Genomic DNA, 18,058 nt, shown 5'->3' with positions numbered 1-18,058 from the left:
GTGGACTACGGAAATAAAACCGTGTGACTCTGGGTGAATGGCCGAGAAAGACATGCAGTTTGTATCAAAAGCACAAACAATTTTTTTCAGGAGAACAGGGCACTAACGGTCTTGGAGACTTGGTTAAACTGTCATGAAATTCCATCAGGCCCGAGCCACTTGGAAATAAAGTACTGAGCAGCAGCAGTCTCTACTTTATTCAAAATAATAGCGCCAATCATGCCCAAACAGTATTCATTTGTCAGCGGCTAAGAAGGTACACAAACGATTCAAAAGACTGCTGCTGCGGCTGTAAGATGCGGCGTATTCAATTACAGTGTTGAATTATAAAAATTCTTTAATATAATTTACACGTTTCTCGCTATTGATATTCAGTTTATCAGTGTTGATTGCACCATATCCCACGCATAACCTGGCTATTTTCATTACACCTCCCCCTCCCCCCCCCCGAAACACACACACTGCACACACCATGCTACTCTCCTTGTTTTTTATTTGTTCCTTCCTAACCTGCGTCGTTACCTGAAACTTCCCTTTTTTCTGAGTTGTAACCAAAAAAATATCAAAAATATCCATGCGTATTCAAATCTCCCGCTCCCTGATGTTGGCTGTGTTGTTATTTTGTTTAGTCAGAATCAATATCTTTGCAAACTCCTTCAATCAACAAGCCTTTTTTATTCTGTGCATATTTTAGAGCATGTTCAAGCATTTATTTCAAGTTAGGCGTTAATTGAATGGCGCCAAGCGACCGAAGCGCCTCGCAGCAGCGTTTTCAGTAAAAACAGAAAAAAACATCAAAAACCTCGTTGATTTGCTGGCGGGCGAAAGAACCGTTGGTTGCGTCTGTGGTTGCGTGGTTCAAGGGGTTCTTGTTGAGCTGTTTTTTCACTCGTCAAAAAGTGCAACAGTATGCGGGTCAACGCTAAGCTTCTCGCCAGCTACCAGCGACAGACAGTATGCCTTCTCGGCAGGGTTCTACAGGTAAATTCGTTGTTCTGCTGCTCTGCCGGCCTGCCATGCCGCCGGGTTTGAAACGTTTGGCGCTCGTAACGGGGTTTTTCGCGTGCTCGATTTTATTTACTGCCTCGACTGTCCGTGGTTAGTTTCCCAGCGTTGAACCTTTCTTTTTTTCCGCAGTGTGAACCGCAAGGATTGTCTTTCAAGATGGAATCGCCTGACAAACAAGTCGTTCAAATTATCATGAAGAAACCCGTAAGTACAACGGTTTTTTTTTAATTCTGCGCCAGTTCACATCTCGGTTCGCATCTGCGTACTCTGTTTTTCCCGTTCTTGTCACTTCTGCGTGCTTTGACGCTTGTAAACCTGATCCCTTGTCTGCGGAAACGCTCGTCTCGTTTTACGTAACCGCGCGCGTACTCGATCGTTGATGAAAGTCGCCTGCAATTGCGTACAGGGAACGTTGCAAACCGACGTTTTTTAAATGCAGACGTTGTTTAGAGCCTACTTTATCATTCTCTTAAAGAAAAATGCGAGGCTGCTATAAAACGTGCGCTTGTCCTTGAAGGTAGCAAACTACGCCACTATCATGGCTGCCTCTTCAGAAAGCGCGCGCAGATGACGTAATGCTTATGGCGCTGCATGGTAATGGAGGAATGGCTGACCATTTCTCGCACCAAAACAGCGAGTCAGTGACCACTTCCAACCAGTTATCGCGCTATAGCTGTGCACGCCCTTGGTCAATTTTGCCTGTAGATTAAGCTATTTCCACATTATCGTCTGCATATATCACTATGTTCGACGCCTTTGAGTGCTTGATCCCAGCATATGCGATATTTCAATAACATGCTACCGGTTTCGTGCTAGAATGTGCGCGTAAAAATGCATACGACGTGGGACTGTAATAAATCTGAGAAATTCTCCAAGGTGGTACAATCGAAACTCGTACTACTGTGTTCATACAACCGTTTTTTGTTTTTTTTTTCATTTAGAATAGCAGGAAATAATGTCCCGCACTTCATTTCCAACACAACATTTGCGGCAATAAATGTGCATTATGAAACTTGTGAAGTTTGTAAATTCACAAGTGTGTAAACAAACATGCGAACTTGTGATCTTTTGTGTTTTTGTCTCATTGCTGCTACATAAAACACGTGCCTCTGTGGTCCTTCTAGGGAAAGAGCCATTTCAATGACAAAAATTGGCACATCTCGTGGTTGTTATGAGCTGTTGCAACGTTTTCAAACATCTTGTGTAAAAGTTTGTGCAATGTGCTCGTGCTGTGTGAAATCAAAGGAATTGTTCCGCTATTTTTCTGCATACAACTGGAATTTGTCAAAGCTATCTAATCTTCGTATGCCGCCATTGGACAAAAAACTGTTCTGCACCCTCGTTAGCTTGTAGTGCCAGTGCAGAGTACTGCACAACAATGTGCAGTTCTCAGTAAAGCTGCCTCATTAGCCTTTATGGCACAGAATCAAGCGAAATTGCTGCCTTCTTTTCTGCTACTCTCCTTTTGCAGACTGTGTGCAGTGTATTTGAAAAGCTGTTGTCTGTTTCTGCTGTGTGATTCAGATCCAGGAACCATTGGAGGGTGTCATTGAAGTAGTAGGGGAAGTCACAGCAAAGCTGGCCATCTTATGTGAAAGCTACGTGCTCTTCCCACCCGCCATCGCCGACAACTTTGGTAAGCATTGGGATGCACAGAGCACAACTTACGTGTAAACTAGGTTGGCCTACAGCTAAAGCGACTAGCCAAAAGGCTCTGGCCAGGTGTTCTCTTTTTTTTTTTGCCGCATCTCCCACACTTCTTCAGGGGTTTTTCTGAGCTTTTATTGCACTAGATTTGCATTATTATGCAGCGGATGGAAGAGGAGCAGGCATGGAATGACACTGCCTGCAGTTCTTGGCTCAGTTTTGCGTGAAAAGTTGTTGCAGCCACTGCAAACAGTAGCCTCTTATCAGTGGTAAAGATAAGACTGGAATGGGGTGGCAGAGTAGATAAAGGCAAAAGAAATCTAATGAAGTGGACGACAGGCTGTTGCTTGGGGGTGCAGTCTGTTCACAGCGATCAGATGGACATCATTCTTAGCCACTGCGGGGTGTTCATTTCAGCCGTGAGGGAAGCACGAGGCAGATAGGACAAAAACCTTTTCACTTCTTTCTTAGCTCTTGCTTCAACAAAGTTCTGCATCAGATAGATGCACATTACAGCTTCCCAGCATTTTCGTTTCTACTTTATTATAACTTATCATCATAGCAATACAGCTATGTGGTACTGAAAACATAATGCTTTTTTGGCAGAGCAGTGAAGATGTCCTTTAGAACGGCTTCTTGATGCCTCCTTCAATAGCTCTGTTTCCTTTGTCAGTCTGGAGAAAACCTATTGCACTCCCATGGCAATAATTTTGGAGCTTTTGAAAGGAAATGCATTTGGGAACTATCTTGGAAGGAATGCACGCAAAGTACTAACCACAAGGAACCTACAATTTCAGAAGGGTTTGCAGCTGCCTTGGTGACACAGGGGAACTTTTTGATGCAATAGTGGTGCTGAAGCAAGGCCTGAATGCTCAGCAAAGTCCTTTTAACATGTTAATGGATGCTAGCGTGGGGCATGCCAAAATTAATTAGTGGGTGAATGCAGATGCAGTGGTCATGTGTGCATTGTGAAAAAAAATCAGCATCAAAATTTTTAGACGAGGGGGGAATTTCAAAAGATGTGTTTGGGAGAAAAATGGTAGAGGCACTCCTGCATGCGGATGTCAACCCAGATGGTTCCGTGTTACTGAAACCCAGTTCAGGTACTTGGGCTCTGGTGGGCTGCAGGATTCAAAGTGAAGGAAGTGGCCAGCTGAAACAAGGCAGGGTGGATACATCAGGGTTTACTTTGGTACATGAAAAATGTCGCTTTCAGGCCTGACAACCCTGGAATGTTTAATTAAGCGTTAACATTTAATATGGCTTGGAATTTCTCAGTAGCGCAGAGCATACAATTCCAACACATTAGTAGATGCATTTCGAGCTCTGGCCACCTTGAAAGAAAAAGTAACTTGCAGATTTCATATGGTCTATAGTTCCTGTTTGCCATGGTATGTTGGTTTTGTTGCACGAGCAAAAAAAAGGGGTCGTGTCAGAAATATTTTGTGCCATTGGTCTCCGGACTGCCGGACAAGTTGACAGTAGAACAAGAAACAACCGGGCACTTCCGGACAAGGTAACTTCAAACAGAGCTGGCAGTGGTGGTGTTGCCTTCATGCATGCACCAACTTTGCTCTGGAAGCAGCGGCTCTTAGCTGCATGTCGCGCCCATGGACCAATTTCCCAAGCTAAAATGGGGTGTGCCATGAGTGCATTAAGGGTAAGAGAGTGGATCTCTAGAGAAGGCAAGCGTGGCAGGGGGTGGCAGAAAGTTAGATGGACAGATGAGATCAAGAAGTTTGCGGCGATAACTTGGAGATCCATGGGAGAGGCCTTTGCCCCCTGATGATGATGATAAGTGCTGCAGGGCCAAGGAGGCTGCAAAAGATGATGAAAGTTGAATGACAGCAAAGAAATGCCAGTCCTGGTGGCCAAAGAAAGAAGCAACTGGCAACCAGTACCACTGCTAAAGTGAGCAAACGTCACCATTGAGGTGGTTAGGGCTGAGGGCACGGTGTGCTAAAAGCATGCAACAAATGCATTTGAGAACTATCTTGGAAGGATGCACAGAAAGTACTAACCACAAGGAACCTACAATTTCACAAGGGTTTGCAGCTGTCTTGGTGACACAGGGGAACTTTTTGATGCAATAGTGGTGCTGAAGCAAGGCCTCAATGCTCAACAAAGTCCTGTTAACATGGCAATGGATGCTAGCGTGGGGCGCGCCAAAATTCATTAGTGGGTATTGAATGCAGATGTAGTGGTCGTGTGTGCATTGTGAAAAAAAAAATCAGCATCAAAATTTTTAGACAAGGGGAATTTCAAACACAGGATCAAGGCATACACTTTAAACCAAGCCTCAAGTTCACAAGGGAGAGGAAAGAAATACTCACCTATTCCGAAAGCTCATTTAGGGGATCTTCTGCACACTTTTTCGCTCATAGTGTGTTTTATTTTTTTGTACGGTTTGTTTGCTTGTTCGGTGTGTGGTTTGCGCAGCTTACGATGGACATGGTCTTAGTTGCAGTTGGAAGTTCTGCATGGTGTTGAGAAAATGCGACATTCTGTGGTCATAGCTCGGCAACAAAAATATACGCGCATACGGAGGTGGGGTCAAGCTAGGCCGAATTCGAGTTCTGTGAAACACAGACCATGCACGAAAATGCCTGAGGAAATGTCTGCCCTGAAGAGGACATCTTGTCAATGAAAACGTACACTCTGAAAAGCCACAAGACTATGAAGCACTAGTGGAACATGCTGACAGCAGCAGGTAGCTTTATGAAGAACTAGTCTACACCATGGGTGGTTAACAGATGTGCTTGTGCAAAGCACACAAGCAGTACTTGGTGCTTGTTGAAGTTCGTCGCACCTCACCACCTTCACCATCCACATGCACAAGGATGAGTTGTTCAAGAGAAGGCTTCTAGACTGAATGTGCAAAGGCCTTTATTTGTGAAGAGAAGTGGGTCTACGCAGCGTGTCATGCCCTTCATTGACACCACAGGAGATAGACAGGAGCGACTATTGTCATCCCATCGGACGGCACTGCAAAAGATTACCTAAAACAGCAGCATACGACATTTACACCAGGTGATATTCTGCAAAAGATCACAAGGTACCACACACGCCTTTATGCGACTCCAAGTGGCAAACATTCAAGAGAAACTGTTGAGTGCAATGGAACCACTACCACTGGCGAGGTTGGGCTGCTGGCCATGGAGGGACTGATTCGTAACTTGAATCTGGAGCTTGCAGAAGCACCTGCAACAGAAATGTTGTGCAGTTAGTTTACGCCCTTGTGGGATGCACATTGTACGAAGTACCTACAGGGCATGTGCAGCAAGTGGGCAGTGTCGCTGTCAAGTCGAAATGTCCTATTTCAAGATTCCTAGGCAAGATGAAAAGGCTACAGTGATGACTGGTCATACAGTTTCTCTTCATGCCGGCCATGGGCCAAGTTGAAGTTATCCTCGTGGTTGAGCAAACAACTTTTTTCTGCAGCTGGTCGTCTTGCCACGTCTGCCGGAGATACAGGTCCACTTCGTAGTCCCAGCAATGACCAAATGAAACTTAGGAAGATGAGGAAGGTGAGGTACAGAAAATGAGGTAGCATTTCTACAGACAAAGGAAGAAACTTTTAATGGCAAATGTTTGCCGAGTGTGCAAGGAAAAGTAAACGAGTGCCTCTATTCAGAATTTTTTATCTGCAAAATTTACCTTCTCATTTGCAAATGCAGTGTCAAGTTTTTCCTCGCAAAACACTAGGCACATGAACCACCAGTGTTCTTTCCAGAAAGGAACCTTGTAGCAGTCACTCTTCAAGAAACAGCTCGAAAAGGTGAAGTGTTGAGGGCTGTCTGCATCCACTGGGATCATAGGCCAAGCAATTCCTGGTGGATGTCTTGGAAACTTCTTGAGGCTCTTTTGAAGGCTTTCTGATGATCCTCATGGTTAAAGGCATCGCAGTGGTGGAACTGGTGTGCCAATTGCTGCAAGCTGCTCCAATAGGGTCATCCTGCTCCATGCTGCTCCAAAAACATGTTAATTTGAATAGTTGCTCCATGTCCGCTCCAAAACAGTCGCAGGGTAATGGTGGTTGTTCCCAGGAATGAAAACGAAATCGAATGTAATACTTTTGTTATCAATGGGCCATGGACCACGCAGACCGAGTCAAAGACTATATTTAACAGGATGAAGGACAACCACAAAACAGTAGACGGTGACAGGACAGGAGGGGTTTGGGTCACACGGAAGCACAGCCAACAGTTCGAAGGTTCACATAATAGTCGAGCAGTTCAAAAGGTCCGAGAGCAATGCCTTATACGCAAGTAGGCTCTTGTTTCATCGCGATGTGCTTTTGTCGGCTCTAACAGCAGGAATGGCAGCACCGAACAGCCAGGCCGGAGCGTCAGCAGTCGGCACACCAGCACCTCGATCACTGCGCCCAGGCACTCTCCTGAGCCCTGACGGAGGGTAGTGACAGTCTTGTTCCAGGTGGCCCGTGTACGAGGCGTCCCACGGGGTCGTTTTCCACGTAACCGCACCCTGTTCCGCCGCTTGCCTTCCAGCCGTCGTCGTTCAAGCCTTCACGATCACTCGCACACGGCCCTCTTCCTTGTAGTCGTCGCTGAAGCTCCGCTGTCTCAATTGCCCAGCCAATCGCTCTGTGAGGTGATACAGCCTCTGCCATTTTTCCACTATTGTTCACTGATCCGCAGATTGCCAAGAACTTCTAGTGCGGCAGAAAGATTCTTGCCTAGTGTCTGACGTATTGGGCCCATATTTCAAGGACAAGATTCTTACCTAGTGTCTGACGTATTTGGCCCATATTTCAAGGACATTGTAGTCCAGGAGTTGTATACACCCGGAGTCTTTTTCACAATCCAAATTGATGAGACAGCAATTCTGGAACAGTGCTGCCAACAGCTTGGTGTGCTTGTGAGATACTGTTCTGACCAACAAAGAGTTGTTGAACATTTGCAATCATGCCGTCTGGGATCAGCGAGAGCAGACGTTCTCCTCAATGCTGTGATGGAAGCAGTACGAGACCTTCCAAGAGACAACCTGTGGTGTTTTTACAGCAACAGGCATCTGTAATGAAGAGCCTAAACAGCTATTGGGGAGTGTTTGTTGCACAAAGTGCAAAATGCCTTTGGGCATGCACTAGCTGCATTGGGCAGTGACGTAAAAGCGGCACTTGTGGACGCTTGCTGCTTCTCTAAAAACTTTGCATCACAAAGTGAGCGTCTGAAAGCCGGCCAGAATGCCCTCAACCTACCTGGGAATGCTTCTCTTTGGCATGTGAGCTCGCGTTGGCTGACACTTGGCCCGGCTCTTGACTGGCTTGTGCAACAGCTGCGAGAAGTGGAGGGAGTGGTGCTGTCCAGTCGAAATGCTTGTGGTGGTTGGTGGTTGGAACAGTGGCTTCATTTTACACGTGCAAACCTATAACTGCCTCAATCTATCTCGCACGGGTAAAGCTTTCCTTGCGCAACTGTACTGATTTGTTCACAGAGTTTTTGACCATTAAAAAAAAATGAAGCCACTGCTACACATCCTCTTTTCTGAGACGGAAGCTTTGATCAAGAAGGTCCTTGGGCATTTTTCGCACTTAGAAGTGTTCCAGGAAAAGTCTGAAAAATTCCTTGAAATCGATCTACCATCCAAATGGAAGGAGCACATTGAAATCGGTGCAGATACCGAAGCTGTCCTCACTGACTGGGCACCACATGAAAGGAAACAGTTCCGCATAGGGGCAAAGAGCTTCTTTCGAAAGGCTGCTGGATACCTGCTCTCCAGGCTTCCACTTCGAAAATCTGTGCTAAGGGACCTCAGCTGCATCCCAAGACTTTTCAAAAGTGTAGAAGGTTCTGCTGCATCCATGAGGAACTTTGCTAAAAGCTTCCCCAATAACTCCACTTCATCGGGTGTTCTCTTTAATGGATGAATTCAGCTTTGTTATGACAAAAAAAACATTGACTATAACCCTTTTGATCGACTAGACGAGTTCTTGCAAAAGATCTTTAAGCTGAAGCTAGGTGATGGTGCCCTAAGGTACCAATTACTGGAAACACTTGTAAAAGCGCTGTTAAGCCTCTTGAATACGCAAATGTAGAGGGAGGCTTCAGTGAAACTAGCCGTATGCTTTGCTATTGAACTAGTTTCTCCATTTCAGTTGTCAATGGCCTTCGGTCTATAATATCGTTCTTAGAAAGATTTGGCCGCAATGCAGCAGGAGTGCCCCAAGTGGAAAGCTCATCAGAGCTTTGAAGGAAGGCTCTCAGAAAGAAATCAAAGCCAAGTGATTCTAGTGCTACAAGCAAGGCTGGCATACAGCAAGAGTTGTAGGCCGAAATCGATTCGGCTAGGAAGATGTTGAGCAATGCTGATCTCATCTCAAGAGGCACGCACAAAAAATGCTTCGCTGATGTGCAAAGTGGCCAGAGCCTTCTGAAGGAGGGCTAGGGGGAGCTCTTTGAAACGTCAAACTTGCACTCTGCAGAAAAAGAAGTCCTAAAAATATGTTTGTTCTCTTGAACTAGTGTTTTCGTGCTTAAAATAATTTTTGGGAAAAACCAGTGAACATCTGCTTCTGGTGGTTGTGTTATGGTCTGTGTGGTTATTTTTTCTGCAGTCTTATTGCATGTTGAGGAATTGCTCGGCTAGGAGTTGTAGTCTTTACAAGACAATTGAAGGGGTCTAAAACAACCTGCTCCAAAAGCTAGAAAGTGTGCTGCAAAACCTCATTTTTGATGCTCCAAGCACTGCTCCAAATAAAGCATTAGACTGTTCCACCACTGTGCACAGCATAGACACAACATACCCCCCCCCCCCCCTTCCTTAGAAGTCTCCTTGTAGGGGTCAGGAGGTGGTTGCTGCCATGTAGACCTGCGTTGGTCGGGTGCCTTGGGGACCAAAGCGGGGGTGGGAATGGTTATCTGCAGGTGCAGCTGGAGGCGTCGCTTTTTCCGTCTGGGCTGGGACGGTGCTTCCCATTTTGAGATATCAAGTTTTGTTGAAAGGCGGTGACACGCTTTCCTCGGAGTGGCCTGTTTAGCTCTAAGACGGCTGGAAGGTTAAAGTGCTGGCGTCGTCATTGTCCTGTCCATATGGACTGAAAGCGGCACTTGTGCCCTCACCTAAGACAAATTTTGCCGTCTAAAACAAGTTTTCTTCATGGTACTCTGCGCCTGTAATGCTCCAAAAATATATATTTTTTATCTGTGCGAGCTCTTCCAAAAGTGGGTTTCCGTGCTCCAAAAAGCAATTTTTTGTGCTCCAAAGAGTGATCCAATATCTGTTCTAGCTGTCCCACCCTTGCAAGTATCGAAGTGCACTTTTGACTTGATTTCCCCCTTGCTTTTTAGGAAGCCAGTGGGACCTGGTGTCGATCTGCATGTGTGTGTTTGTTAATTGACGCAAAGTTGTTCCGCCCGATCCAAAAATGACACAACACGTGCACCCCAGTGCGCAAAAGTACAGCACAAGTGTGACTGATCAGTGTTTCCAAAATGGTCGACAGCAGAGAGAATAAAAGTAAAGAAAAGAAAGTTGAACTGGGGTCTTGAATTCAAACTCCGAAGCCTAAAGAACGCGAGTTGAGGACACATTCGCTGCACCACACTTGATCCTTGTCTGCAGCTTATTAAAGAGGTTGATCTTGTAAATGTGTTGTGACCTTCGACAGAAACATGTACTGAGTTGTACGGGGACCTTGTGAACATGCTAATAGCATAAGTGGCAAAGCAGGGTTGTGCTAATAGTGGATACATGGGGCTTATGAGAGCAAAGAAAACAAGAGGAAGGGAGAGTGGCACAAAAGGAAAGGGAGCATAATGGTGGTAATCAGGAAACACAGTTGCACCACCTTGCACGTTTCTGCTGTCACTGTTATCTCTGCAACGATGTACTGTGAGGCACCTACTTCAAGTGCGGCTGTGAAATGTGGTCACCCTGGAAGTAAGTTTCACGTGACTCCAGGGAATACAAGAATGCCGCATGACGAGCAGAGGTTCAGGTGCTTGTTACAGCTAAAACCACTGTAATCAATGTGACATAATGATTGCATGTCAAACATACCCTCTGATGAAGAACACATTGATGCAACATTAACATAGCCAAAGCAGGACTACTATTAGACATAGGGGATCGTAGAGCTTGAAATAAATGTACCATAAAATCCCGAACGAGAGTGCCCCCTCCCACCTTACGGGTAAAGATAATACAGGCAATGTTAGAGGAGGAGCCCTTGCCTGGTCCCGGACCAAAATTAAAAATGGCTGCTGTACAGTCGGGACAAAAACATCCTTGTTTCACTCTTTACTGACTGCATTCACTTTTTTACTGGCTGTTGTCCCTCTCGAATACATCGAAGGACTCTTCTGAGTTGGAACCAAAAATGAAGTTGAGACATTCTCTCTGAAGGAGCTTGCTATCCTCTGCCTCTACAGAGCCAGCCACAGGCATCCCATCATGCAGCGCAATGTCTTCAGACCCATCGAGCGCATTGACAACGCTACACTCCTTGGTGGAGCGAGTGGCAATTTCTTTGGAAACGGCCAATCTTGTGTTGGAAACATAACACAGGACTTCCTGTCGGGACGGCGTACACAGGTTGCCCTTCGGTGTTCACTAGTCATTTCTTATGAGAGCTTCCTTCGCACTGTGGAGTCAGGCGTTGAATGGGGAGCTCCGTGAACATCCGGGGCTACAACAGGCTCGTGCAATTGGCAGGCATATGCGCAAGGTCTGTGTCGTGTTCCTCCAGCGCATCCCTTGCCACTTCCGTCATCCAGCCATTACTTAACACAGTTAGTAGCTTGTTCCCTGCACACAGGAAAACAAACATGCCTGTTGCAAACGAAAATGGCAAAGATAGCAAGCTGAGATGGAACAGTGAATTTGAGCATGGTATGCGAAGGCTCATGATAGCCTTGGCTGGCATCTTCTCGCTTGGGTATTTGAAAATCGCGAAAGCTTGAAGTTTGGCCCGAAGCACTCGCTGCCAGAGCCACTGTAAAGCCACAGCTATCGCAGCCAGTGTTTGCGATCCGTACCGTTGCTTCACCCACAAGATTTTTAGTCCTGGACACGCCAGGCTGTCGATTCGAGCCATGGTTTGGTCCACATTAGCTATGTTGTATGCTGTGTAGTTGTGACAACGTCGTTGCGTGTTCACAGCAGAGCGGAAGGCCTTTGCAGCCTCGGCATAATTATCCAGGGATTTCTGACTGTCCTTTATCACATAGTGACACCAAACCGCCTCTTCCATCATTTTGTGTATGGGCAGGATGCCACTGAGTTCCCGAGCTTTAGGCTGTTGGCTATTTTGCTGCCTTTTTGTACAAGAACCCATTGCTGATGGCACGGTCTGCAGCCCGTTGTGCTCCGAAAATTCAACTAGAGTTCAACTAAAGTTCAACTAATTTCAACTAAAAAATTCTGGTCCAGCTGCTTGCTGAAAGCCGGTACTCCGGTGCTCATTTTCCGTCGATGCTTCTCTACTTCGTACAGGGTTTGCGCAGGTTGTTGAAAACCCTCAAAACCTTTGAATTTAGAAGTGTCATTTTCAAGGCCTTCAAAGTCGTGGAATTTTTTGTCGGTCCTTGAAAATCCGTGATTTTAATGGTGATAATCAGTGGCTCTGTCATTTTACAAGAATTTAAAATGTGTGTCATCGATTTTAAGTTTTAACTAATCTTAAAAATTGTAGCAGTCGCATTTCTATGTATTGTGCAAAATTAGAAGAGATTTTGCGAATTTTCATTATGCACGAGACAACACTGAAGGCAGGAAAATTTTCAATCCAATCCATGTTGATAAAATTCAATTAAATCCGCCTTCTCTTCTGCTATTTTGAATCTTTCTGTCGTTATGGTGACGTTGTAGCCTGAGGACACTTGCCCATTGCTTGTTTGCTGCACCTCCCATGCTGCTTTTTTGCATTTCCTTTTACCTGGCAAATGGTGGATGCAGACGTAGTTGAAGTTCGTCAGCCTGGGAAGTGTGCCTTTCAGCAGTTGCGCCTGAGCAACGATACATACAATCACAGGGTTTCCCCAGATCCAGTGAGTGAATCGCTCAAAATGCAAACCATGCGGGAAAATTTCACTCTTTGTCAATTGGAGAGTGCGCTATAAAAAGCGATGTCAGCATGAAGGATGCAGGTAGCGGCTCCTTAAAACAGTACCTGGTGGTGCATGTGAGTGCCTGATTCTCTGGGATATTGTTCTATAGACCTTATGCAAAAACTGGCGCCCTCTCACGAGAACCGCATGCGCTTCCGCCATGTTTGGGGACTCCCGGGTCTCCGGATACCGCTGTGTAGATGATAGCCCGTGGTTAGCGATGCATACGTCGGCATTTATCGTTGCCCAAGATGCCTAAATACTGCCGTGTAACTTGCTGTGCACAAAGATGATACGAGGACGACCGTGGAAATAACGTACACATCTTTTTTTTCTCAGCGGAAACATGACTGGAGCACTGCGGGAAGTAGCTTGCGGGTGTCGACTTCCCTTCACGCAGTAATATTATAGCTAGATCGCATGCATAGTCGCGAAACTAATATATGCAGGACTAAAAAGATCCCAAAGTGGGCTATTTTCTAGCCCTGTATTTGCTGCGGAGCACTCCTCCCTGCTGGTAGTTAAGGCGCACTGCATTGGTCAGCTCGTACTTTATTGGCGGGTAGAGTTTTGAGTCTTCCGTTCGTGCTTTGCGTGCCCGCGTTTTCTTTTTTTTCTGGACGTTCGGTAGGCTTTTATGGAAGTACTACGCATTCTTTCGTTTGCCAAGCGTTACAGGAAATAAGATATCCGCGAGAGCTGCAACCTTCACGTAGAGCCATGAGTAGAGCAAGTAACGTACGTAGTAATTCCGTGTATCGGTCATTTACCGCTCGTCGCCTGCTGTTCGACTGCAGCCTATTTTCCCAAGATCAAATTTTTAGAGCGGAATATTCTAAGCGGTAGTGTGCTCCCAGTTTTGTTGTCCACGGCACGAGCAAAGGACGCCAGTCGCCGCGAGGCACGCGCTCACGAGCGCTCGCCATCTACTCGTTCTTTAAGGTTTCCATTTTTTTTTTTCTAAATCCTTTGCGTGTGCTGGGGACGCTCGGCGGTCGCCGCGAGGCACGCGCTCACCAGCATTCGGCAATTCATTGGTAATTTAATTATTCATTGGCTATTTATTGATAATTTATTGGCAATGTCTAACACTTTACACGTCACACACGTTACGCGCTACACATTAAGGCCAGCTACAACAGCTCCGCTGTTAAAAGATGCCGGGTATGCAATTTATTTTAAGTTTTTTTGCAAGTTTCTTCTGCGTCCCAGAGGATCCTTAGCGTATAGCTATATCGCGAGTGCCCCCTTCTTTCATTTTCAACCTCAGGACAGCCCGCAAGCTTCGAAGCGTTTCAGGGATTACCTCCTGAGAAATCCGCAGGATGCAAACCAATACGGATGTACTTTCAATAATTGCGTTCTTAAAGACCCCCCCCCCCCCCCCCCCCTTAAAAAAAAAGTGGGAGAAGAAACGCCACAGCCTCCAACAGCTTCCCTGCCGGTGCCTCCCTGATGGCTTTTTCTATGCATAATGTGTATTTACGAAGTCGCCCGCAAGTGTGGGCACCAGAGAAAGGTCCACAGATCACTCGTCGTTCATTTTGCTGCGCCTAAATCTGTATATAAACGGATCGCCAAGCCGAGAAAGCCCCTCACACGTTCCGTACAAAGCAATCCTGCAATTGCCATCCCCCAACATGGCGTCGCGTGCTCGTTTCGTTTTTCTTATGGTAGATGGCGGCACTTTGCATAAGGTCTATAAACAACTTTTGCATTGTGTTGAAGAAGGTTTTGGTAATGCTAGATAAAACATTTGATGGTGTTCTTGAAAATGTATATTCTGGTCCTTGAAAGTCCTTAAATTTTTGCCTTTGAAGCCTGTCTGTAGTTCTGCACTGAAGCTTCATAGCTTTTGTTCCATTTGTGGACCTTTGTCGGGCCCAGCATGAAATGGTGGGTTGTTGTGTGCACATTTGTTCTGGTTCGACGATGCCAATCGTCTACCTGGATTTTTTTTTACTTCATAGGAGTGCATGCTGTATGCTTGCTATCACATCTCTTGCTCACCAGAACCGAAGTACCACACAGGCGTTCACTAAATCCAAACTGGTAGCCTACACCTCGCACGAGCCTGAACAACCCACAACCAACCAAAGGGGCAGCAGATGAAAGCCATGCCTGCTGTGTGCACCAAGTGCGGACAATATACTAGTCATGCCACATACAAGCATTGCAAGAAGTGCAACTAAAAAAATTTTCTTGTCCTCGCTAAATTGCACAACCTTCTACAATATCACAAAAATTGACTTTAAAAAGTGTCTTAAACTGGGAGGTTCAGCAATGATGCATAAAGTGGTGTAGCGAGTGAAGGAGGAGGGGCACACTCCTAATATTTTCTGCCAATTTTAAATCAAAGTAGAAGTGCTACCTTTATTATCTTATGCGTGTTATGTGTAATGTTACCGTGCTTGTCTCCGAGTGCATACATTTTGTCATTGCTGGCAGTGAGCTTCCTCTTAGTTGCTTTCCTTATTCAGCGTTTCCTCAATCACTGCCATGTTGTATGCACAAATGCTTGTTTTACTTCTGTTAATCAATTTAGATGGCTTTGCTAACTGAATTTGATCCACCGCACTTAACACCTTCATGTTCTTAAGTTTCACAATTAGTTCCTTCGTTTTCTGAGTCAGTATTCCAGTTTTTTTCCTACTTGCTGCTTCTCCCACAGCTGCTGCAGATTCTGCGATTGCCGTTAAGTTGTCATTTAGCCTGTCTACACTATCCTCATTTACAAGCGCAAATTTATTTTGAAGAGTTATTTTAAACGTCGTCTCCATCCTGGGTTTCTTACTTTTCATGGGTTTCCTTCTTTCTCTATTGAGATTCAGGCTTACCTTGCATCTAACCATCCATGGTCGCTGCTCTGAAACTTACTTAATGCCTCTAAGTCCTGCAGATTGCCGGGGCTGTCACTTAAAATGAAGTTAATTTCGTTTTTTGTTGTACCATCAGGACTTTTCCATGTCCATTTCCGATGTTTTCGTTTGTAGAAGAATGTGTTCATCACTCACTCCCACCAGTGCATCTCTTTGACTGTTGTGATTGTCTATTCGAAAGTTTCCCACTGACCTTTCTCCCATTTGCTTCTTACCAGCTTTTGTGTTAAACTCGATCTTGATGATGATGATGTAGAAGTGCAATGGGGTGGGGCGCTTGTTCGGGACGCAGCAACATTGCCGCAGCACAACATGGCATAGTCACGACAGACATAGATTGCACAGCTTGAAATAGAATGTAATGATTTCGCTTTCCTAGACATAAGTAGTCTTAGTGTCCCTTTTATTTATGTATTTTTTTGCAAGTACTGGAGTATTTTGAAGCTAAAACTTGGGGAAAACTTGGGGATTTGTGGTCAGCTTGTTGCTGAATGGCTGTGTAAACAGGCTTGCTGGTACAGACCCTAGGACTATACCGTGCAGCATTTACACTAGAAGCAGATCGAAATGTCACCACAGCCTGGAAAGATTTGATGACATCACAACAGTCTGACAGGCTTAAACATTTTTTAAAAATTTGCTGTTATTCTTAGTAGTGCCCTCGTGTGCTGCCAGAGCACCTAGTATCTTCCACAGTGCTGAATCTTGTTTTTGCTGTTTTGCTGCTAAGGACAAAACAGTAAATTTTCTGGGAAAAAGTCGACAAAAATATCACGAAAGCATGACTCCTTGAATATGCAGTTTTTTACTGTAGTAATTTGCGTGTACATTTATTGCTAATTTTATTGTGTTAGGAAGACATGGGGCATTCTGTCAAAAAAAATTTGCCGTCAGTGCGCTGGCAGAGGACCTTGAGAAAAAAAACTACAACACAAGCAAAGAGCTGACGTCAAGCCAAGCACTGCTGCTGTAGTAGTTGCTAGGGGGATGTCAAATTAAAGCGGGGGGGTATGCATCCCGCCACCGTTTGTACGCAACGTAAAATGGAAGATGGAGTCTATAACAAAGTGCTAGGCTGAGTAGATCGAAAATGAGGGTGGGAATGGGAGTGACATTGTAAGGCCAACACTGGTGGACCACAAAAGGATTGACGAGCAGCCAGTGCCGCTTTAAAGCAAGAAATTGTGACCGCAGACGCAAAGCAGGGCTGGAACAGTGTGCGAGAAACTCCGCATTGCCAACTTCCAAATCAAGCCCGAGGGATGAAATGCTCACATGCCCTATAAGTGCCGATCTTCAGTCATGTTTTTCTTCACTTAAGGACAGTTCCGCTGCCTGCCTTGAAATGGTGCTTGCTTGTGTTGTCGAAGTTCTGTTTTAGGGTTTTGCTGGTGGTTCAAAATAGTTTGCCGATTTGTCAGCGATAATAAATATGAATGCATTTGTGCCTTGTGCTGTGTGGGGTGGTCTGTCGTACCCATCCTTTTGCCATTTGCTTCAGAAAAAAAAATTTATAATATATCCTTAGAATTGAAGTGCATTCATATTTGTTGACAATGCAACAAGATGGCAAACAAGAGGCAGGGAGACTGACTGTCTTGCTGCATGTTTTCATTGCACAGTTCCAATAAAATAAACCCTAACCGTATCACCCAGCCACTTTGCTACTTCACTGTTAAAATAATGCTGTTCGATTGTGCCTAATGAGATCGTTGTTTTTCTTTTTCAGACATGGCCACGTACAACTCTGTCATTGAAGCCATGCAGACGTACAAGGACTACTACCCAACCATGGCGTCCGCGTAGCCTTATTTATCAAAGCCTTTTGTTTTTAATACTTGCACATGTTCTAATGCTCTCACGACTCGGGGTGACATTTGTTACCCATGGCGATGTTTCGTCTCCTTTGCCAGAATAGCTGTCCTGCTGCTGGTTTTTGTGAACAGGGCAACTACTCGCGCCTTGTTTTTTCACTTGTCACTGAGAATGGTCTGAATGCTGCACTGGTGTTAAGTTTCCCAATAAATATTTGTACATATCTCTGAAGTGCATCGCATCCTGTCTGCTACCTGTGTCCACTTGTCTTGTTGCTTCTTGGCACTGTAGCACCCTCGTAACTCATAACATGCAAGCATGTGTTGATCCGCAAAACGGATCAAAAGCAGCAGCTTGTGACTTTTCTAGCTACCACCAATGAGTCAAAACTAGACACGAAAAAGTTGTGCTGCAGGATTTTTTCAGACTGGTGAAAGAAATCCGGATGGTATGTGTAACGACGATTTAAAATTCTATATTCCATAGCTTATGCTTGTGCATTTGCAAACGGGTGAGGATATTAGGTTAATGTGTGGATGGTATGGTCAGTTTTTGGGTTTCGTGTGACATGTTTTAAGATGTAACGGAGCTTTTTTCAGTGGCAATCTGCGTATGCGCAGGCTCCTGGTCGGACATTCTCTG

At 45.3% G+C, this 18,058-nt stretch overlaps 1 protein-coding gene across 1 annotated transcript; it reads left to right on the top strand.

Moving 5' to 3' along the window:
• Positions 1-794: 794 nt before the first annotated feature.
• Positions 795-17,647, top strand: LOC144169117 (replication protein A 14 kDa subunit-like). The gene is made up of 4 exons (XM_077698143.1): positions 795-981; positions 1,138-1,212; positions 2,533-2,644; positions 17,331-17,647. Exons 1-4 carry the CDS (start codon positions 910-912, stop codon positions 17,405-17,407), a joined length of 336 nt encoding a protein of 111 aa, XP_077554269.1. The 5' UTR covers positions 795-909; the 3' UTR covers positions 17,408-17,647.
• The last annotated feature ends 411 nt before the right edge of the window (positions 17,648-18,058 follow it).

Source organism: Haemaphysalis longicornis, unplaced genomic scaffold (assembly GCF_048455015.1).
Source record: "Haemaphysalis longicornis isolate Haplotype H1 unplaced genomic scaffold, Haemaphysalis longicornis Haplotype H1 scaffold_2, whole genome shotgun sequence".
Classification (NCBI taxonomy): Eukaryota; Metazoa; Arthropoda; class Arachnida; order Ixodida; family Ixodidae; genus Haemaphysalis; species Haemaphysalis longicornis.
The sequence above is the reverse complement of the archived record's forward strand: the minus strand, read 5'-3'. Positions and strand labels throughout refer to the sequence as shown.